This window comes from Natator depressus, chromosome 3 (genome assembly GCF_965152275.1).
Source record: "Natator depressus isolate rNatDep1 chromosome 3, rNatDep2.hap1, whole genome shotgun sequence".
In the NCBI taxonomy this organism is placed as follows: domain Eukaryota; kingdom Metazoa; phylum Chordata; order Testudines; family Cheloniidae; genus Natator; species Natator depressus.
In genome coordinates, this window is record NC_134236.1 from 92,443,052 (window position 1) to 92,467,030 (window position 23,979).

Genomic DNA, 23,979 nt, shown 5'->3' on the forward strand with positions numbered 1-23,979 from the left:
TTTGCTGCCTATATCAGACCACGTGGAAGTGTACTGCGTCTGACCTTGTGCATGCCCTCTGTCACCATTTTTTTCCCCCCACTGAGTTGAGGGGTACATTTGACAAAATGTCAGCTCCTAGGAAAGCAAAGTTAGATGTCCGTTCATTTCAGCCTTCTTGGACAGACATGTATGGATTTATTCAAAAGGACCATGCTGTTTGTGCTCTCTGTTGTGAAAGTGTTATTTGTCGCACATCAAGTGTTCGATGACATTTTGAAACTAAGCACGAGAAAACCTCTCTTGACGAAGCAGACAAGACAATCGATCAAAAAGGCAGCAGCAGGATATGAGAAGCAAAGCAGTATTTTTAAATGCTTAAGTGTAAGTAAAAATCAAGCTACAGAAGGAAGTTACAAGACTGCACAGTGCATTGCAAAAAACGGAAAGCTGTTTACAGATGGGGAATATATAAAGTTTTTCTCAGCAGTTCGGAGGTTTTGTTCAATGATTTGCCAGATAAAGATACGATCATATCTAGAATAAAAACTGCCTGTCTCTGCCAGAACAGTTGAGAGAAGCATAAACGAAATGGCAGAAAACATTAATGAAAAGCAGACGACTGCATTAAAAGACAGTTGGCGTTGCAGTTGATGAGAGCGTGGATATAACTGACATTCCACGTTTGGCAGTTGTTGCAAGATATTGTGCTTCCGATGAAATCCAAGAGGAACTCTGTTGCCTAAAACCCCTGCATCGTAAAACAAAGGGGGAAGATATAGTGGAAAGTTTTGTAAACCATTTTGAAGAATGAGGAGTTGACATCAGAAAAATATTTTGTGTGACAATAGATGGTGCTCCTGCCATGGTTGGAAAAACAGAAGGGATTTGTAAAGTTACTTGAAGATCAGATTGGCCGCCTGACAGTCAAATTTCACTGTATCATCCATGAAGATAACCTGGGAGCTATAATTTCTAATTCAGAGCTTAATAACGTGATAAATACAGAATTGTGAATTTCCTTGTTGCTCCACCTGCTTTGACTCACAGACAGTTTCAAGCACTGCTAAAAGATGATCGGTGCTTATAACGACATTCCAGTTCACAGCAACATTTGGTGGCTAAGTTGTGGCTAAGTCTTGGCAAGGTTTTGGTGTGCTTTGTAAACTGTTTTGATGCAATCAAGGCCTTTTTGTTGGGAAAAGGACAAAACTACCCCAAACTGGATGATGACAAACGGCTGTGTAAGCTCATGTTTCTAACTGACATCACCCCTCACCTAAATGAGCTCAACCTCTGTCTCCAGGGTGCAGGGCAAACAGTTCTGGATCTTTATGAAGCCTGGAAGACATTTGTTGTAAAACTAGCAGTTTCTTCTTGGATATTCAAACTTCTACTTTCCACTACATTAAAAAAAGCTATCGACACGTTACACTGTCAGTGTCGATGAGATTGGAATGTATATGCAAGAACTGGAATCAGAATTTTCTGACAGATTTCAAGATTTCCAGTGATTTGTCCCAATGTTTTCTTTTCTAATTAAACCTGAAAAGTTCAACGAAAGCAACTTGGATTTGTCTGTATTTCAGTGGACGGGTGCTGAAGATTTCAAAGTGCAGCTCATTCAGTTAAAAAGCTCAGAATTGTGGCATCAAAGTTTGGAGATCTGTGGAGTGCACTTGAAGCTACCGAGAGAGATCATGGGGTCTCTATTCTGACCTGCTGGACATCCCTGCCAGTGAAATTTAACTGTTTGAAGAAAATTGCATTTGCAATGCTTACAGGTATGTGGATCCATGTACCTGTGTGAATAGGTATTTTCACACATGAAATCTGTCCTCTGTCCCTCTTTGAGCCGGTTAACAACTGATCACTCAGAAGCCTGTGTGCAGCTTAAAGTATCCAAAAACATGCCAGACACTGGAAACCTCAGCAAGGAAAAGCAAGGGCAAGGATCACACTTAACTGATAAGATCTGAATTTTAATTTAATTTTAAATGAAGCTTCTTAAACATTTTAAAAAACCTTATTTACTTTACATATAACAGTTTAGTTATAGAATATAGACTTAGAGAGACACCTTCTAAAAATGTTAAAACATATTACTGGCACACAAAACCTTAAAATTACAGTGAATAAATGAAGTCTTGGCACACCACTTCTGAAAGGTTGTCGACCCCTGTTTTAATGCATTAGCCACACTGGAAAGACTTGTCTTATCTCACTCTGGCCGTTTAGTGCTTTGCCAAGCAGCAGCAAATACTCAAATACTCTGGGACCTGTATGCAGACTCAGGAAGACATCACATCTGTTTAATAAATACATATTCTGCAACACTGATAAGCCTGTTTTCATTGTTCAAAGGTGAAACAAACAAGCAGCATGTGGTAGAAGTAAATTGTTCTGTTCCCTTACAGTCTCTTTAATGAAAGGAAAGTACACTCCCTCACAGGTTTCAGAGTAGCAGCCGTGTTAGTCTGTATTTGCAAAAAGAAAAGGAGTACTTGTGGCACCTTAGAGACTAACCAATTTGAGTATAAGCTTTCGTGAGCTTATATTCAAATAAATATAAATAAATAAATAAATATACATACTTATCCGATGAAGTGAGCTGTAGCTCACGAAAGCTTATACTCAAATAAACTGGTTAGTCTCTAAGGTGCCACAAGTACTCCCCTCCCAAACACTCTTACAATTAAAAAAAAAACAAAACGAAGCCTCCACAAACTTCCTCTCAGCTACATCTGAGCATAAGGAGCTGATACAAAAAGGTATATTTCTGAAGACACTGTTACACTAGCTGCTTACAATCCCTTTCCTGTGCTACAGGAAGGCACCTGGCAGGTCCCTGGCAAGTTCACACTGCAGTGATTGTGCTCAGAGGGAAGTGCAATGTACAGGCTGAGAGAGGCCACGGAAGAGTGAAATGGAACACTGGCTGACGGAAACCTCCCACATTTGATTGTGAAGTGCAAGCTTCTGTTAACTTTACCATAAACAAAACCCACAAGCTTTTAGGGTCTTTACATGCTAGTCTATTATTGTCATTACATATTGCCCTGCTGTTGCCAGATATTTTATAGTGCAGCCAACTGTGCAACGTAAAGAGGATATGAAAGCAAAATAAGCAAGTACACATGGTGAAGACCTCTGTTTATCTCACAGCCTGTCAGACCATAAGGGCAAAACAAGACACCATATTGAAAAATATGATAGCAGGCAAAAATATCTGCTGCAAGGTAAAGGAAAGATATTTTGAATGAGGAACCTTTACAGCAAAATCCTAACAAAAAGCAATTTTACTGTCTTTTCTTATTCAAGAAAATAAACTGCAATATCTTCAGTATTCTATGTGTGTATATCAAGCGCCATATAATAAATAGTAGGACGAATACGTTTTAAAGTTAAGTACAATTTCAGTAAAGGTCTTTTTCAACTAAAATAAAAACCATGCAGAAGAGTGAAAGCACAAACTATAAAAACGGAGCCATCCAATCTAGCATAAACAGCAAATGGGATTATTTTATCAGTTATCTCCACAATCTGTCAATCTTTATTCAGTGTTAACCATTAACCTGTCAGAAATGCAAAAAAGAAATGCGATATTTACAGTTGTCAGTGTGACTTAGTTCTGCTCCCTTGTGTCTGCACCCTTTGAACTAAATGAAGCTGAGTCCTCTCAGAAAATATATCTGATCTGTAACTGAAGACTGTATCATAATGGATACACGGAAGGGAGAGAACAACAGGTATACTATGGTTGCACAGGCATGTCCTAGCTGTTGATTTTGCGGCTTAAAAAACCTGTTAGAACCCCTGAAGCTTCAGCCCCAGAACACAGACAGTTCATTACCTGAAAACAGTTAAAGGCTGTCGTCCCAAAGGGAAGGAAGGACCACTAGGTTCAGGTGCCGGGGGAGTCAGTGGTGGGCAAGAAGGCAGGGCCAGCCCAGACCAAGGGCATTCCTCCTCTGACAAATGACAAAGGTTTGTTGCAAACAGAAGCAATGGGGGCTGTGGGAAGCGGTGTGGGCCGAGGGACGTGCTGGCAGCTGCTTCCCGCAGTCCCCACTGGCCTGGAACGGCGAACCGTGGCCAGTGGGAGCTGCGATCGGCTGAAACTGCGGACGCTGCAGGTAAACAAACAGTCCCGGCCCGCCGGTGGATTTCCATGACAGGCTGGGTGCCGAAGGTTGTTGATCCCTTCTGTAACCTCAGCTCCATCTCCTAGGGTTGAAGCCCTCGAACTCTGGCTCCAGACCTCAGTAAGTCTAAACCAGCCCGGGTGTCCCCATTAAAATGGGGTCGCGACCCACTCTGGGGTCCCAACCCAGAGTTTGATATCCACTGCTCTAATACCAACATAGGAAGCAGATCTGAAGACAATCACTGTAGAGTGAGCAGAGATTCTTTTGTGAATTGTGTAGCAGAGATTTAGGAAGTACAGTACTAATTCTCATGTATTTTTATAGTGATTCAGTTTTATACCACCAGAGTAACATGGATGTATTCCTGCTATTTTGGAAGGTACCTAACCCTATACCTGTGGTCTATCAAGGTGAGCAGATATATCTTAGGCAAGAAAGTATGAGTCTCAATTATATCATATATAGCATATTTTCTTACATTAGCCCTGAATCAACTTTGGCCTCTCCTTCCAAGATCTGTACAACCTACTTCCTAACTTTGGTTTGCCAAAGCAACATACCTAACTCCCCCTCTTTGTCACCTCCTCTCTCTGCACCGCTTCCATGCAACATGCTGCAACTTCTTTGCTGACCCAGTCCCCATGGCTCCCACTGTCTTTTCTGATATTGATGGTCTTCTTGAAAAAAGTATTTCCCCCCAGTCATTCTTTAATGATGTAATTAAAACAACATACAGACCGAGAAGGCATTTTTATCACCACCAAGGTTTTGTTTGATTACATTGGCTTGTCCATCCTTCATCTGCTTGTCGTCTATTTACATCAGGGTCATCCAACATGTAGCCCAAGGCTAGGCCACTTGGGGCTTCTGAGAGTATAAACCATGGCCCTCAAGGTCCCCTCTGTTAAGTAAAAAGAAAAGGAGTACTTGTGGCACCTTAGAGACTAACCAATTTATTTGAGCATGAGCTTTCGTGAGCTACAGCTCACTTCATCGGATGCATAAAGTGGAAAATAGAGTGAAGATGTTTTTATACACAAAGACCATGAAAAAATGGGTGTTTATCACTACAAAAGGTTCTCTCTCCCCCCACCCCACTCTCCTGCTGGTAATAGCTTATCTAAAGTGATCACTGTCCTTACAATGTGTATGATAATCAAGGTGGGCCATTTCCAGCACAAATCCAGAGTTTAACAAGTACGTCTGAGGAACCGGGGGGGGGGGGGGGGGGGGGGGGGGGAGAGAGATAAACAAGGGGAAATAGGTTACTTTTTATAATGACTCATTTCCCCTTGTTTATCTCCCCCCCCCCCCACTGTTCCTCAGATGTACTTGTTAAACCCTGGATTTGTGCTGGAAATGGCCCACCTTGATTATCATACACATTGTAAGGAGAGTGATCACTTTAGATAAGCTATTACCAGCAGGAGAGTGGGGTGGGGGGAGAGAAAACCTTTTGTAGTGATAAACACCCATTTTTTCATGGTCTGTGTGTATAAAAACATCCTCACTTTTTTTCATGGTCTTTGTGTATAAAAACATCTTCACTCTATTTTCCACTTTATGCATCCGATGAAGTGAGCTGTAGCTCACGAAAGCTCATGCTCAAATAAATTGGTTAGTCTCTAAGGTGCCACAAGTACTCCTTTTCTTTTTGCGAATACAGACTAACATGGCTGTTACTCTGAAATCTGTTAAGTAAATCAGCATGTCACTAAAAAGAGATATTAGGGGGCACCATTTCCCCAAATGAGCACTGCTTCCCTATAGGCCCAAGAGCAGCTCTGCTCAAAGCTGAAAGGGCTCAGAGCAGTTATCATTGCTGTTCAGCTTCAGTTTCTCCCTACTGGCCTCCAGCTGCATCATAGGGGTGAAAGGAGAGAGTAGTTCTGGCTGTGAGGTCCCCAGTGAGAAAATGAGTGCCAATGACTCTTCCTCAACCTGGCAGAATGCCTAGCAAAGGATGACGTTTGAGCCTTACACAGCAACCAAGGGCAGCCCAGGAAATGGGAAAGAAGGACAAGCTGAGAACCAGCAATCAGTTATTACAGCTATGGCTCACCAATTCTTTGCCAGTGCTCCTGTGCAAGTTGGAGCTGCCAAGGAACCATAGACCTGCCAGTATATAATCAAACGTCCTGCATGTTCTAGACCTCATCCCTCTAACACATTTCCTGGGCAAAGGACTGTGGAGTCACAGGAGCCAGATGAGTGCAGGGAACCAAAACCTTTCAAAAAAGAGTCTTGCACGCTTTCAGCATAAAGAATAATATTAAATATTATCAACAACATATCAACATTTAAAATAGTGTTAATTTGCTAATTTGGTTTACTGAGCATTCTGACAGTTCAGAAGCAGGATCATCCTATCTCTGCATTTCACTCTGCCTTAGTTTCCACACTTGTGTAAGCTAGAAGGTCAACTTCTCAGCCAGTACATCAGTGAAGCTCCCATCATGTCAGGTTCTCAATCCTATTCCTCGGGGATGCGATTATTGTTCAAAATATACACAGATTTCAGTATCAATCAGAATAGTAAATTAAGTCCTGCTGCCTGGCCTAAGACCTCAGCCTCAGAGAGTTTCTGCTTATATTCCCAGGCAGGCATTTCATATATCAGCGTGGCCCGGAATTTCATGCAAGAGCCTCCCTACCTCCCGCCAATCTCCCTTTTAAACTCTCTGAATTTAAGGCCAGAAGAGAACCTTAGAGAGTCATCTGACCTCTCATATATTGAAGGCCATTCAATTTCACCCATTAACCCCTGAATTGAGCCCAATAACTTGCTTGGGGAAAGCATCTCTTCCAGACATGCATCTAATTTTGATCTGTCATCAAGAGATGGAGAATCTACCACTTCCTGTGTTAGTTTATTCCAATGGCTAACCACAGAAAGGTAGTGGTGGAAGAGACTTTGAGAGGCCATTAGCCCCCCAAGCTCAGGTAGGATCAAGTACACCTAAACCATCCCTGACAGGTCTTTGTCTAACCTGTACTTAAAAACCTCCAATGATGGGAATTCCATAACTCTTGGAAGCCTATTCCAGTGCTTAACTATCCTTACAGTTAGAATGTTTTTGCTAATATAACCTAAATCTCCCTTGCTGCAAATTAAGCCCATTTCTTGTCCTATCTTCCCTCATAGGCCAGGTTTTCTAAAACTTATCATTTTTGTTGCTTTCCTCTGGACTCTCTCCAATTTGTTCACATTCTTCCTAAAATATGGTGACCAAAACTGGCTACAGTACTCCTACTAAAACCTTACCACTGCCAAGCGAAGTGAAAGTTACCTTCCATGTCTTACATACAACACTCCTGATGATTGATAAAATGTTGAATAACGTGGGGCTTAGTACAGATCACTACGGAACTCCAGTAGAAAACATCCCACTCACTGACTCCCCGCCATGACAATTACTTTGAGTTCTGTCAGTTCACCAGTTCTTAATCCACTTAACATGTGATTTATTGATAACTTGTAGTGCTAGGGTTTTTTGTTTTTAAATCAGAATGTCACGTGGTACCAAGTCATATGCCTTACAAAAGGCGAAGTATATTACATCTTTGCAGTTACCTTTATCAACCAAACTTCAAGTCTCAACGAATGAAGTAAGGTTTGTTTGACAAGATCTGTTTTCCACAAAACCATGTTGACAGGCATTAATTATATCCTTCCCTAGTAGTTGCTTAATATCTTCCACAGTTACTAATGTACGGGAAAGTACTTCATCAACCTTATGCAGTACGGGCACCTAATCCTGCTTCTTTCCAGATACATCATAAAAAAATATTTATTTAACACTTCTGCCTTTTATGCAACATTAACAATTACCACCTCCATCTACTTTCTGGCTTTTATGAAGACCAGTTGACCTTCAAGCTTTCACTTTATCTATTGTCTCATAGCATCAGCTGAGAGGAGGCTGATCAATCACAGGTGGGATCAGATGTAACTCCCATTCGAGGGCCTGTCTTCTTGTGACAAATACCTTATGAATTCTGATCATGTATCTACCTTAAAGCAAAATGTAATTTAACACATTTTACTTCTAGGCTATTTATCCACAAATGGTCACTCACCTTCTCGAACTGTTGTTCTTTGAGATGTGTTATTCATGTCTATTCCAATCAGGTGCATGTACGTGCACAGCAGTCACAAGATTTTTCTCCAGCAGCATCCACTGGGTCGGCCTGGGCACCCCCTGGAGTCGCGCCTTCATGGCACTCAATATAGAGCCCTGCTGACCTGTCACCCCCTCAGTTTCTTCTTGCTGACTACTCCGACAGAGGGGTAGGTGAGTGGGTATTGGAATGGACATGAACACCACATCTCGAAGAACAGTAACGAGAAGGTGAGTGACCATTTTTTCTTCGAGTACTTGTTTATGTCAGTGCTAAATCAGGGGAGTCCCAAGCCTAAATTCCAGAGGCGGGGTCAGAGTTCAGATGTCCACTGACTGGAACACTGCTCTACCAAAAGCCGTGTCATCTCTGGCCTGCTGGGTGATAGCATAATGTGATGTAAAGGTATGTATAGAGGACCACGTCGTTGCTTTGCATATTTCCTGAGTGGGAACCTGCGCCAGGAACACTGCTGAAGAAGCCTGCGCCCTGGAGGAGTGTGCTCTGGGAGCGGAGGGGCAAGCCCCTCTGCCAGGTTTAGCACTCACGGATTCAGGATGTGATCCACAATGAAATTCATTTGAGGAGACTGGAAGACCTTTCATCCTGTGTGCCACGGCCACAAACAGTTGAATGGATTTCTGGAACAGTTTAGTTCTTTCAATGTAATAGGCTAGGGCTCTGTGGATGTCCAACAAGTGAAGCCTCTGCTCCCCAGCATTTGTGTGCAGCTTTGCATAGAACACAGGGAAGAAAGAAGTCTTGGTTGATGTGAAACTGGAAGACAACCTTCGGGAGGAAAGCTGGGTGTGGCCTGAGCTAAACCTTGTCCTTATAGAACACTGTGTAAGGAGGCTCTGATGTTAGGCTGAGGCTATTGCTAGCAGAAAGGCCACCTTGTTCGAGAGGTAGAGCAGGGAGTAAGCTGCCAGCGGTTCGAAGGGTGGCCCCATCGATTTGGAAAGAACCAGATTAAGGTCCCAGGCTGGGACTGGTTGTCGGACGTGTGGTATAACCTGTCGAGACCTTTCAGAAAAGAGCTGACCAACCCTCTGCACCTGGATGGAACGCCGAGATGGCAGCCAAGTGAACCTGTACTGAGGGCTTCCTGGCACAGGAGAGAGGAGTGTGCACCCTCCCGTTTGTTGATATAAACCATTGCCGTGGTGTTCTCAGTCATAACTGATATACATCTCCCTGCCAAGTGGGCTCCGAAAGTCTGGCATGCTAGGTGGACCGCTCTGAGCTCTCCGACATTGATGTGGAGAGTGAGATCCACCTAAGACCAGAGGCCACGGGTCCTGAGGTCTCCCAAAGGTGCTCCCCAGCTCAAGGCTGACATGTCCATCACTAGCAAGAGGGATGGCTGAAGGCTGGTGAAGGGGACCCCTACACACACTACCTTCAGCTCAAGCCACCGCAGGAGGGAGTAGAGGACCAGGTGAGGCAGAGTCACGACCCTGTCCAAACTGTCCCAACCCAGCTGATACACTGAGGCTAACCATGACTGGAGCGGCTGGAATCTGAGCCTGGTGTGTTGCACCACATAGGTGCAAGCAGCCTTTTTTCCCCAGGAGTTTCAGGCAATTCCTTGCTGTGGCAGTGGGGAACTGCCTAAACCTTCAAATGATATCACCCAGGGCCCAGAACCTTACTTCTAGGAGGCATGCCCTGACCCGTATTGAGTCCAGTACCATCCCTATAAATTCTAGCTGCTGAACCAGGGACAACATAGATTTCCCCACTTTCAGAAGGCCCAGTTCATTGAACGTCATTCTTATGAAGTTGACCTGTGCCTCCACTTGGACCCATTCATCGAGGTACAGGAACACTTGTACCTGCCGCCTATGTAGGAAAGTGGCCACGACTGCCATGCACTTGGTAAATACTCGAGAAGCCGCTGACTGGTCGAATGGGAGGACTGAATTGGTAGTGGTTGTTGCTCACCACAAACCTGAGGTACTTTCTGTGGGACTGTGTGACTGCTATATGAAAGTACGCATCCTTCAAGTAGAGTGCGGCATACCAGTCCCCTGGATCCAGAGAAGGGATAATGGAGGCCAAAGAGACCATGAGGAACTTGAGTTTCTTCATGAACCAGTTGAGCTCTCGCAGGTCTAGGATGGGCCTGAGCCTGCCTTTGGCTTTTGGTATTCAGAAATACCAGGAATAGAAGCCCTTGCCCTTCAGCTCCTGCGGAACCTCTTCCACTGCTCCCAGCTAAAGGAGTGAGTGCATCTCCTGTATGAGGAGTTGCTCATGAGAAGGGTCCTTGAAGAGGGATGGGCAAGGAGGTTAGAAGGGCAGGAGGGCCGAGAATTGGAGAGAGTATCCCCTTTCTACCGTGCGGTGCACCCATCAGTCTGATGTGAAACGAGCCCACACACGATAGAAAGGAGATCATCAGGAGGAGAAAGATGGGTTGGATCCAGTCCATACACTGGTGCACCTTCAAAAGGCCTGTTTCTGGCCTGAAGATGACTTGGATTGGCCAGAGCCCTGTCCTGAGGACAGGTGCTGTCTTCCTGCTGCTCCTGTTCCTCCTCCAGGAATCATTTTGACGGTTCTGTGGTTGGTTGGAGGGGGTTGCAGCCTGAAGTGCTTCTGCTGGGTGGCAGGAGTGTGGAGAGCCACCCTCAAGTCACTGGGCCCAGAGTCCTTTAGGCTATGCAGCCTTTTATCGGTCTTATGAGGGGCAAGGCAACGTGTGCAGGTCTGGAGGGGACAAGGATATCCACCACGTGATCGGCATCCTCCACAACCTCCTCCACCTGGATGCCCAGAATCTTGGCAGCCCGCTGCAGCAGCTGCTGTAGTGCTGTCCTCTAGGGCCAGGGCTATAGCAGTGCCTGCCACTGCCTCATCTGGTGAGGAAGAAGAAGAAAGCCCCAGAAGAATTGGCTGTTCCCTTCCCTCCGTGACCAGGGGATCCAGCAGCAGCTTGCATTCCCGGGATGCAGATGTTGACCCCAACAGTGCTGTGACTCTCGGTGCCATGACTATAGAAGCCAGTGCCGGGAGAGTCAGTGCCGACATCAAGACCGCCGGTGCTGGGGCTGTTGGTGCCGATGGTGTCTATGTGATCGGCAGTGGTACCATGGGTGGTGGTAACCTGGTATTGGGAAAGGCTGGAGCCACTTCTGGTACTCCTGGAGCTGACTGAGCTGGAGGCAGTATAAATGCTACCAATGCTGCTCTAGATTGGGACTCCTGGCTTCACCCTTGGATTTGGTGGAAGGCCCAGGGCATCCAGAAGGGCCACTGCGTCAGGTGTTGCCATTGAGCAGGCCACAGTGCCGGGTAAGCAGGACGATCCTGCTGCGACCTCCATCTCCTACTCCTACTCCTGTCCGATCAAAGAGTCAGAATCTGTCTCCGAGAAGGATGACCATGGAGAAGCTACACTGCAGGGAATCGACAGTTTGTGGCGTGGGCGAGGGGACTGGCGTGGCTCCCGCACCTGTGCCATTGGTGCCAGGGAGAGGTCTGGGGATGGTGAGTGCCGCGACATCATCACCGGCTTTCCCCTTGATGGTGCCTTGGGACAGCCTGGTGTGGGCGATTCATCCCTCCTGGGAGGGGAGAACAGCACCATACGGCGTAACAAGTCCTGGGCCACCATAAATACCTCAAGAGTCAATGAGAGCTGTAGCTGTTGGCTCCGTGCGGCCAGCAAGCAGGGAGGATCCAGATTCAACTATGCCACCACTGGAGCAGGAGTCGACGTGACCCTAGCAGGCGAAGGGGCCGAGGTGGTGGGGCCCGACTGGGGTCTCACAGCGGCTGGCTCCTTGGTCTTGGCCGGGGGACAGCGGCCCCTCTCTCGCCTCCTTTTCTTTTGTGGCACAGGTGATTGCGAGTGGTGCCCACCTGCACGCAGGAGGAGCTGTGACAGTGCCGAGAGTCTCTGCAGATGGTGCCGGGGTGCTCCGCACCGAGGAGGAGATGCTATGTGCGGGATTCCCCGATCTGGGGTCTGACAGTGGCTGGACCGCAGCTTCCATAAGAAGGACTTTAAGATGCTAGTCTCTGTCTTTCAAAAAGTCTGAGGGCGAAACCCAAGACAGATCTGGCTCACAAGTCCTTCTGGTGACTCTCCCCAGCGCACCTTAAACACAAGGTGTGCAGCCACTTTTAGGCATACGTTTGCCACAGGCCTTGCAAGTTTTAAAGCTTGGAGACTGTGGCATACCATAGTGCTAGGAGTCTTGGGAGGGGATGGGGGAAACCCCCATCGAAAAAACTTAACATCAACTACACTACAATTACTAATAACTAACACTAACGTATGATAACTATATACAACGGACACTACTAATGGTGCTTGCCAAGGCAAGAGCTATGGGATGTTCCAGCTAACCATCACTGGCAGTAAGAAGAAACTGAGGAGGGGTGGGGTGGGGCGGGTTGGCAGGGCTCTTTATTAAGCCATGAGTCATGAAGGCGCGACTCCCGGGGGTGCCCAGGCCTATCCCACGGATGGTGCTAGAGGAAACATCTTCTGGCTGCCGTGCACGCACACACACGTGATTGGAACTGACATGAACAAGCACTCTAAGAACTAGTTGTTACAGTGTTTTTGTGGATGACAGCCTGAGATTAACCCTGTACCAGTTTGGTAGGAGCCAATAACTGCAGTGACAACATGTTTAGGACCTCTGAGGGAAACCATACAATATTGTTTCCCTCACTAACCCTTTGGGATGACAAAGGAGAGCTCAGCCTCATCCAGTCTTCTCCAGTCAGAATGAGTAATCGCTCATGACGGATCTGAGGAAGTAAGGAAGGATTTACAAGGGAAAAGCCCCCTTGTCAGAAAAACTATGACAAAAACCTTTTTTTCTTTAATTCTAGATCACTCACTAAAAATGCACTAGACGGTTAAGGCTACTACAAAAATAAAACTGATGGTGACAGACTGTTGCTTACAATTTTTAAATAGCTTGCCACATTTTTAACCAATAATTATATAAATAAAACCCTGTTCATACTTCAACTACTAAAATTAAATTACAGGGTTTGCTATATTACCGATCAAAAGTATTACACCCCTGTGGTATAACTGACAAATTGGATATTATACAACTAGTAAGAAATCAGTATAACACCCCTTTTTACTCAGAACTGTTCAAGCCCCAATGTGCATGTTTAGAACTTCCATGCCATTCATAATATTTTATTTTCATGCTTGTTTTCCTTCCAACAGACTTTGACGGGACAACAATTTATTACGCCCCATGATAAATGTACCCTTAGGATCTCCCCCAGCCTTTTGAAATACTTTTATTTCTATTCATCCTCAAAGCTAAACAAAAGAAAACCACTTTTAAGTGAGACATTTAAAGTATACCAACTTGAGTCTACTTTGGCAAACTACTAAACAAGTTCAAACATTAACAAGACATTTTCAGCTGCTAGTTTAACTAAACTTCAGCATAGACCCAATTCTCCGTTTAATTATCTCAAAACAAAAACAGCCCTGTTTTTCCAGGAAGCAATTTTACTGCAGATAGCTATATTACTGGGAAAACTAGAAGATGGTCTAGCTAAAAAAAGGCCAATGGGAAGTGCCATAACTATAGGCAGGACTCAAATCATTGAGTATACCAAGAAAGTCAGTATTCACCATAGGAGCCAAATTTGTAGAGAATTCAACCGTTGGCCTTCTCAGAAGCTTAAGAGCGTATTCTGAGCAATAAAAATAACAAACTCTATTTGACAAATAGCTTATTTGTTTTTAGTCTTTCAGCTTAACATTTGTAGCTCCACTAATCAAACAATTTCATACAATTCTTCATACTCATTTTCTTTGTTTTGTAATACCGTTTATTTTGATAGATTAATCTTAAAGTGGCTGCGTTAATAAATTTGGTAACAGTAAGTCTATCCAGTGAAAAAGAACAACCTAAAACTAGCCAAATTAAACAAATGAACATCCTTTGTTTTACAAGCTTATAGAAACCATCATTTAATTTAGCTAAGCTATGTTGCCATACTCTGATGATGGGGGCCATACAGATACCTAGACAAAGAGAGATTAAGAGTTTTGCCTCACAGAGTCATTTTTAAGTGCTATATGTTTCTTCATTTTATCCTTGTTTACTAGGTTATGTATGTAAAGAAAACAAATTTTATAGCTGTGGAAAGTGAAACGGCAGAGTTCTAAAACTAAATTTGTAGAGCGTTAGTCCAGGAGTTCAAATGAAGACTTCAAATATACTTAAATAGCTACCTGATTAATCTTCTCTCTCTGCAACAACTAACTGAAACGATCAGATTAATTTCACATAACCCCCATCTATACACCAGCTGTGTAACAGTAAATGTTTAGTAGCTGTATCACTGCACGGATGATAAAAAATAAATCCTTTGCATGGGTAAAAAGACAGTTACTAAAAATATCACAGAAATGTAATTATAAATAAAACGTTGAGGAAGAAAGGGCAATAAAATGTTAACTAGTGCAGGATAATATGATAAAACATTTCAGCAGAGATATACAGACATATGACAAAGAATGGAGCCTGTTCTGTTTTTCCACTCGCTGTAAGTGCTGAGCCTTAAGTGGTATTTGGAGCTAACCTACCTAAATTAAAGTTAGCATTATTCAAAGTAAATTTATTCATTTAGTTTTCTACCACCACTAAACCCACATTTAACTCCGCCGCAGCTCTAAAAAAACCTACTGGTTAAAAATGGTTCATGCCATAGGGGCCTATTTTCATAGACTGTGCACTCAGAGTGCCTTCTTGTGATTTAGAAGAACTGAATTCCAAGAAGTGGAATAGTGTCTATATAGGAAACTGGTTTGCAACAGCTAGTCTGTGTCATTTCTACAAGATAAGCCCTTACATCCAAGCTTATTCACTTTCAGGTCATGGGATTCTCAACTTCGCTGGTCTTATCAATATGCACAAAAGTTCCTAACTACACTGACATTTACAGTGTATATTAATTATAGAGAAAGGTAATAACTTTATTGGTAGATCATCATCTTGTGTCCCGTACAGAAACAGACCAAAAGTTTTAAAATTTGGGCATCTAAAGTTGACACGCAAGTTACAGTGGGATATTATTAAAGGTTCCCATTAGCAGCTCCTACTAACTGTAATGTGAACTGCAAGCATTTAGCCCTTCTGATTTTTTTTTTCCAGATTACTTTGATTTAGGAGTCAACTTTGGCCACCATTTTGGCCTCAAATTGTATAGTCAGTCAACTAAAAAGTGCTTTTTGAACGTGCTTGATTTTTTTCACATCAAGTAGCTTTGACCAGAATATTAGTTCTAGCAAGAGAAGCTGGCTGCACAGAAGCAGTGACAGGCCAGTGTCCTTTTTCCCTTCCATTTAGCTAGTCCCCTCCTAACTCATGACCACTCAAAAAATACCCCACCCGCAGCCCCCCAAAATTGTGGCACTAACATGCCATTTGTGATCATTCCGTTCATTCTGACTACAGGTTACAACTTTGTCTCCTATGCCACCTTGCCTATTTAGATTATATGCTTTATGGGGGCAGGGATTATTTTTTAGTCTGTTTATACAGTGCCTAGCACAATGGGGCCCAGTTCTCAGATCATCACAATGCACTAACAATTAATAAAAAAAATAATCCCCAATACTCACCACATTGAAATCTAAGTTTTTTTCTACCCATTCCTTGGCTTCCTTGAATTCATCTTTCATTTCCATGATATACAGTGTATCCAAGGCATCTACTATTGTTGCTCCTTGAATGTTACCTGAAAATACATGGAAATATAATTATAAACTCTAATAGTAATTTCTTCAAATAAATCTGGTTAAAAATAAAACATACGAACAAGTGTACAACTAGTTTCTAGTCAGTTAAAATTTTGATTCTCATGCCTGAGTAAAACACTAATGTTTTGTGTTTCAAATATTGTAGGGGAATGTTTATATTTCATTGACTTTTCTACTGGATTGGGGGTGTGGGTGGGGAACTGTGTTTTATACTTCGATTTGTAAGGATTAGATTTTCAATCGGTAAATGTCATGTCAGCAAATGTCTATTTCACTATAAACACAGAAGCTGATGAAAAACATTTCCATGGATTGCAGAAATTTACAGATTGGCAAAATAAGAAAAATGCTGCTTGAGAGCTTAGTTTGATTTAAGGATATTTACTTTTTGTATTTTTACATGTGATGTTGAAAATTTTTTGTTTTAATGGTTATAAAATTAACTTTTGGAATCTCAGTGTCTGATGTCATTTAATTATTGTCTGACCCTCCCCCCGTAATTTCCCACAACTGTGAAATTTCGAATTTGATAAAAATTTTAAAAAATGCGTAACAAACATACATCTATTATCCACTGAAATTATTTTTTTTAAATCATATTCTGCCAAGCCTACTTATATGGCACACACTAAAATTTGAGCACAATGTAATTGATAATGTCCCTTCAAGTAGTAACAGAAGCTCTAACAATATTTTTGCATTTATAAGACCGACAAAAGTACATAACTAAGATCTACCACAACTGTAATACTAGTTAATGTTATATTTGTGAAAATGTATTTCAGAGTCTTTTTTTGGGTTCTCAGTCACTGTCTGTCTTGCACACTCAGTGCATAATACTAAACAGCCACTGAGGATCTTGAAACACTTTATTCAAGATGTACTCAGTTTCACAACATCAAGAGTTCGAGAATAATATTCTCATTTTCTAGGGTCACACAGGAGTGCCTGACAGAGCAAGGAACAGACTCTTGAACTCTTGTCTTCTAATCATGTATTGCAATCAAAAGAACATCCTCTCTCTAAGAGCTTGTCTACACTGACAAAACTGAAAAAAAACTAACCCTCAGCGATGCAAGTTTCAGTGCTGTAAAGGGTCCATGTAGACAGTGCACCAGTGCTGAGACTCACGCTGCCAGCGCTGATAGCTATGGCCCTCGTGGAGGTGGTTTTTTTAGAGCGCTGGGAGAGCTCTCTCCCAGCTCTGTGTCGCAACCACACAATGCACATGAAAGCACTGCCGTAGCAGTGCTTTAGCGTTGCCACTGTAGACTAGCCCTAAGTGAATTGTGTTTATATTCCACTTGGCCCTACCTTGACCTCAAGTGACCTCACCCACTATTATTATTTGTCTTACTGTTCCTAGGAGCCCTACTCATGAACCAGGCCCCATTGTGCTAGGCATTGTACAAACAGAACAAAAATACAGTCCCACCGCAAAGAGCTTACAATCTAAAGTATAAGACCAGAGACAGACTGATACATACAGTTTTTCAAATCTTTGTCTTCACTTAAGCGTGCATGTCAACCAGTTTATCTTCCAATTCAAAACCAAGGAGGTATTAGATGCTATTTCTAGAGCTAGTTCCGGTGACTCATGTAGGCTGCAATCTTTCTTCTTGATTTTGGGGACTTAAAGAAGTCAGGTTATCACAACTTTCAATTTAAAAAAAGTATTTATCCTGTTTTGTTGCAAAACAAAATACATCACTAGAGTTTAAAATCTGCCACTGACTTTTTCCTGAAGATTCATGAACCAATCACACTGGTGAGGCAGGGGGAGGAAGCCATCTGAGTTACTTGCTATTGGCTTTAGGCTGTCTCAAGCTTCGTCCAAATTCACTTCCTCCAAACTGACTTCCTGAGGAAACTACAATCCATTGGTGATCTTCCTGAAAACACCATCCTGGCCACTATGGATGTAGAAGCCCTCTGCACCAACATTCCACATAAAGATGGACTACAAGCTGTCAGGAACACTATCCCCAATAATGTCACGGCAAACTTTACAGACATGAAAGTTGCGATATTACAACAGAAAAACTTCAAAACCAGACTCCAGCGAGAGACTGCTGAATTGGAATTCATTTGCAAATTGGATACAATTAACTTAGGCTTGAATAGAGACTGGGAGCGGCTAAGTCATTATGCAAGTTAACCTATTTCCCCTTGTTTTTTCCTACCCCCGCCGTTCCTCAGACATTCTTGTTAAACCCTGGATTTGTGCTGGAAATGGCCCACCCTGATCATCATACACATTGTAAGGAGAGTGATCACTTTAGATAAAAGAAAAAAGAAAAGAAGTACTTGTGGCACCTTAGAGACTAACCAGATAGCATCCGATGAAGTGAGCTGTAGCTCACGAAAGCTCATGCTCAAATAAACTGGTTAGTCTCTAAGGTGCCACAAGTACTTCTTTTCTTTTTTCTTTTTACGAATACAGACTAACACGGCTGTTACTCTGAAACCTGTCACTTTAGATAAAGTATTACCAGCAGGAGAGTGGGGTGGGGGGAGAGAAAGCCTTTTGTAGTGATAAACACCCATTTTTTCCATGATCTGTGTGTATAAAAACATCCTCACTGCATTTTCCACTTTTATGCATCCGATAAGTGAGCTGTAGCTCACGAAAGCTTATGCTCAAATAAACTGGTTAGTCTCTAAGGTGCCACAAATACTCCTTTTCTTTTTGCGAATACAGACTAACACGGCTGCTACTCTGAAACATGGCAAACCTGGTGGCTGAACTTTGTGACTTTGTCCTCACCCATAACTATTTCACATTTGGGGACAATGTATACCTTCAAATCAGCAGCACTGCTATGGGTACCCGCATGGCCCCACAGTATGCCAACATTTTTATGGCTGACTTAGAACAACACTTCCTCAGCTCTCGTCCCCTAATGCCCCTACTCTACTTGTGCTATATTGATGACATCTTCATCATCTGGACCCATGGAAAAGAAGCCCTTGAGGAATTCCACCATGATTTCAACTATTTCCATCCCAACATCAACCTCAGCCTGGACCAGTCCACACAAGAGATCCGCTTCCTGGACACTACGGTGCTAATAAGCGATGGTCACATAACCACCACCCTATACCGGAAACCTACTGACCGCTATTCCTACCTACATGCCTCCAGCTTTCACCCAGACCAGACCACACCACACGATCCATCGTCTACAGCCAAGCTCTACGATACAACCGCATTTGCTCCAACCCCTCAGACAGAGGCAAACGCCTACAAGATCTCTATCAAGCATTCTTACAACTACAATACCCACCTGCTGAAGTGAAGAAACAAATTGACAGAGCCAGAAGAGTACCCAGAAGTCACCTACTACAGGACAGGCCCAACAAAGAAAATAACAGAACGCCACTAGCCGTCACCTTCAGCCCCCAACTAAAACCTCTCCAACGCATCATCAAGGATCTACAACCTATCCTGAAGGACGACCCATCACTCTCACAAATCTTGGGAGACAGGCCAGTCCTTGCCTACAGACAGCCCCAACCTGAGTTTGCTTCAGGTTGGCCCCAACCTGAAGCAAATACTCACCAGCAACCACACACCACACAACAGAACCACTAACCCAGGAACCTATCCTTGCAACAAAGCCAGTTGCCAACTGTGCCCACATATCTATTCAGGGGACACCATCCTAGGGCCTAATCACATCAGCCACACTATCAGAGGCTCGTTCACCTGCACATCTACCAATGTGATATATGCCATCATGTGCCAGCAATGCCCCTCTGCCATGTACATTGGTCAAACTGGACAGTCTCTATAAAAGAATAAATGGACACAAATCAGATGTCAAGAATTATAACATTCATAAACCAGTCGGAGAACACTTCAGTCTCTCTGGTCACTCGATTTCTGACCTAAAAGTGGCAATTCTTCAACAAAAAGACTTCAAAAACAGACTCCAAGGAGAGACTGCTGAATTGGAATTAATTTGCAAATTGGATACAATTAACTTAGGCTTGAATAGAGACTGGGAGTGGTTGAGTCATTACACAAAGTAAAAATATTTCCCCTTGTTTATTTCCCCCCCCCCACTGTTCCTCAGATGTTCTTGTTAACTGCTGGAAATGGCCAACCTTGATTATCACTACGAAAGGTTTTCTTCCCCTCCCCCCCGCTCTCCTGCTGGTAATAGCTCATCTTAAGTGATCACTCTCCTTACAGTGTGCATGATAAACACCCATTTTTTCATGTTCTGTGTGTATATAAATCTCCTCACTGTATTTTCCACCGAATGCATCCGATGAAGTGAGCTGTAGCTCACGAAAGCTTATGCTCAAATAAATTGGTTAGTCTCTAAGGTGCCACAAGTACTCCTTTTCTTTTTGCGAATACAGACTAAACTGCTACTCTGAAACCTCCAAATTGAGTGTACAGTCCTGAATAAATTTCATCACAGCCAGAGCCCGCATACTGAGGATGCCACAATGGTACAGCTGGTGCCAGGCTAGCCAGCCCACACATTCACAGTGTCTGTTCACAAGAGCATGGGGACAACACCTCAGATACTCTGTAGAAGCACTGATATGGTGATTGAGCACTATATAAAAACTTGGATCAATTAAAAAAACCTAAGCTAAGAATAAAAAATTCCTTTTTTAATTCGAATATGAAACAAATTAAGACTTGTAGTATCACTGATCCAACTGTCAGATCCAGAGTGTATGTTCATAAATCCTACTCCTCCGCAAGATTTTATGATGGGCAGGAAGTTTGGCAGGAGCCCAACACCCACGAAGCAAGAAACGAGGTCAGTGCTGCTATCACAGCAGGCTTGCCCACATGCGTGCAGTTCAGTGCTAGCTGCAATTTAGTACTGCTGTTATGGAACTTCTGCTTTTAGAATACTGCTGTTTAAATGTTTAAATAAAATTATAGATACAGCAAAGATGAGAGGAATTCATGAGAAGAGTTAATACACACCATACCAAATCAAATCAGGAAGACTCAGTGAACAAAGGGCTTACAGAACAGAAGAGGGCTTAAAATCCTGAGAAACAGTACTGGAAACTATTAAAATACTTACTGGAAAACCAACAGCTAACACAGAATATCCAAGCATTTCTGAGTGGAGGCACTGTTAGCAAAGGATGTAAAAAAAGTTTTAACAGACTGAGAAGCAGCTCTATAATGCAGGCTAGTGACTATCTTTTTGTTCCGTGTTTGTCAAGTATCTATCGCAATGAAGTACTGGTCCATGATTGGGGATCTTAGGTCTTATGGTAATACAGATAACTGCAGTAATAATAAAAGCAGCATTCTAGTCTAAACTTCCACTTTCACTGATAACCTTCTCAAAATGTTATTTCAGTCCAAAACTGTTTATATGCTTCTTCTTATCCCAAAGAATTTTAGTCAATAATAAGCACACTAATTTTAAGCCAGGTTTACTTAGTAGTTTAATATTTATATTTTAAATTTATTTTAGTTTACATATGTGATCTAATTGTGTGTTTTGTGCAGAAGCACCGAGATGTATTGGCTAACATTTGATAACACTAGTTTGCCTGTGAATTCATCTTGCTGAGTCAACAGAGAACTAATTTTTAGAAATATGTATTTAGTTGCCAGTGTAACTAACACTGTCATACTGTTTTTGAAATACACCAGGATAGAAATATATCAGCAATGCGAGTTTGTACTAAGACTACAAAGCAATACTATTTTCCTGAGTTGAACTGCAGTGCTAATTGCAGTTTTGGTTTCCTGCTTTAGAATTTAGAGCTTCAGGTCTCCTGCTTATTCATGAAACAGATAAGCAATTTGACTCCTTGTACAGAAACAGGGCTGCCAATTTTTTTTTTGAGAGACTTGTTTGAAGGACACACTAATTCTTCTATTACTAGTTACTTGTGACACCTAACGTTACTGTAACTGGTTATAGTTTAAGTTTAAAAGTTGTTCCTATCTTCTCTGTGCATTTATAGGAACTCTGCATTTACCCGAACTGTGCATTTACCCACTTGCACTGTGATGTTGATTGCCAGCTGCTTATCTACTCCACTTCGCCCTGAATGGTCTCTTGCAACATACATTAACTTCTGATCTATTCCACCCTTGTATTTAGTTGCAACACTATCTTTCCCTGAAAAAGAATGGTCTTTCACCAACAGAAGTTGTACCAAGAAAAGAGATTCCTTCACCCACACCTCTCTAATATTCTAAGACTAGCAGAGCTACATAGCTATAACACCGCAAATATACCGCCCCATGTCCGGCACTAGCGTGACTTCACCTTAGCACTCCACTCAGAGAGCTCATGTTCACTCAGCCCTAGGGCCTGAAAGAGGATGTTTACTAGTAACAGGATGGCAGAACTGCTGCTGTTTCTGAGGTCTGAAACCAGAAGGGCGTCTCCTCTTCCCACAACCCCTGCCTGGAGCCCCTTTCTCATAAATTCAAGCTGACAGTGTCCCTTTAACTTAGTAAAGTAACTTGTGCTTATCTAAATTCAAGTGTTCTTACAACGTAAAACACAATACAAAATGCAAGACGTACACTACTGGTAGCTGGAAGACAGCAGTTCAGGAATGATACACTGTGATCCAAGTCAACAAAATCATACAAAAAAATAAGGGGCATGCTCAGGAAATCTACTAGAATGCATGGATAAGAGGTCAAGTATCAGGGGTAGCCATGTTAGCCTGTGTCATAAATATAAAGAAAAGGGTAACCACCTTTCTGTATACAGTGATATAAAATCCCTCCTGGCCAGAGGCAAAACCCTTTCACCTGTAAAGGGATAAGAAGCTAAGGTAACCGAGCTGGCACCTGACCTAACATGACCAATGAGAGGACAAGGTACTTTCAAATCTGGAAGTGGGGGGGTGGGGGGGGAGACAAAGGGTTGGTCTGTCTGTGTGATGCTTTTGCTGGGAACAGATCAGGAATGCAGCCTTACAACTCCTTTTAAAGTAATCTAGCTAGAAATGCGTTAGATTTCCTTTTGTTTAATGGCTAGTAAAATAAGCTGCGCTGGATGGAATGTATATTCCTGTTGTTGTGTCTCTTTGTAACTTAAGGTTTGACCTAGAGGGATTCTCTGTATTTTGAATCTGATTACCCTGTAAGGTATTTATCATCCTGATTTTACAAAGGTGATTCTTTTACCTTTTCTATAATTAAAATTCTTCTTTTAAGAACCTGATTGCTTTTTCATTGTTCTTAAGATCCATGGGTTAGGGTCTGTGTTCACCTGTACAAATTGGTGAGGATTCTTATCAAGCCTTCCCCAGGAAAGGGGGTGTGGGGCTTGGGGGGATATTTTGGGGGAAAGACGTCTCCAAGGGGTCTCTTTCCATGTTCTTTGTTTAAAATGCTTGGTGGTGGCAGCATACGGTTCAAGGACAGGGCAAAGTTTGTACCTTGGGGAAATTTTTAACCTAAGCTGGTAAGAATAAGCTTAGGGGGTCTTTCTTGCAGGTCCCCACATCTGTATCCTAGAGTTCAGAGTAGGGAAGGAACCTTGACAGTCTGTATCCGCAAAAACAACAAGGAGTCTGGTGGCACCTTAAAGACTAACAGATTTATTTGGGCATAAGCTTTCATGGGTAAAAAACCCACTTCTTCAGATGCAACTGAACAAGTGGGATTTTAAGGTGCCACCAGACTCACGGATAAGAGGATATATCATATCATGTTATGGTTCTAGAGACATTTAATAACAAAGTACTGTGAAAGCTGCTTATAGTGAATTTTGTAATAGTTTAGCTCCACTTATAGGAAAAAAGTTTGTATCTGGATTTCTTTCAGTGCATTTCAATGGACTTTTCGTCTGCTTGCATTACAATAACCTCTCCCTGAGTTAATCCTCTTGTAATACAGCTACTCTCTAAAGTGGTGGTTTTCAACCTTTTTGGATTCGTGGACCCTTAACAAATTTTTGAATGGAGGTACAGACCCCTTTGGAAATTTTAGTCTGAAGACCCCCCAAG

The 23,979-nt window shown here is 42.7% G+C and overlaps 1 protein-coding gene across 1 annotated transcript in view; it reads right to left on the reverse strand.

Annotated features, from left to right (window-relative positions):
* The window catches only part of MAN1A1 (mannosidase alpha class 1A member 1), a 211,786-nt gene that overhangs the window by 112,388 nt on the left and 75,419 nt on the right, over positions 1 to 23,979 (reverse strand). Inside the window, exon 3 of the mRNA XM_074948322.1 lies at positions 15,874 to 15,989. Within this exon, the coding sequence (XP_074804423.1) occupies positions 15,874 to 15,989 (116 nt within the window). The remainder of the gene's footprint in view (positions 1 to 15,873; positions 15,990 to 23,979) is intronic.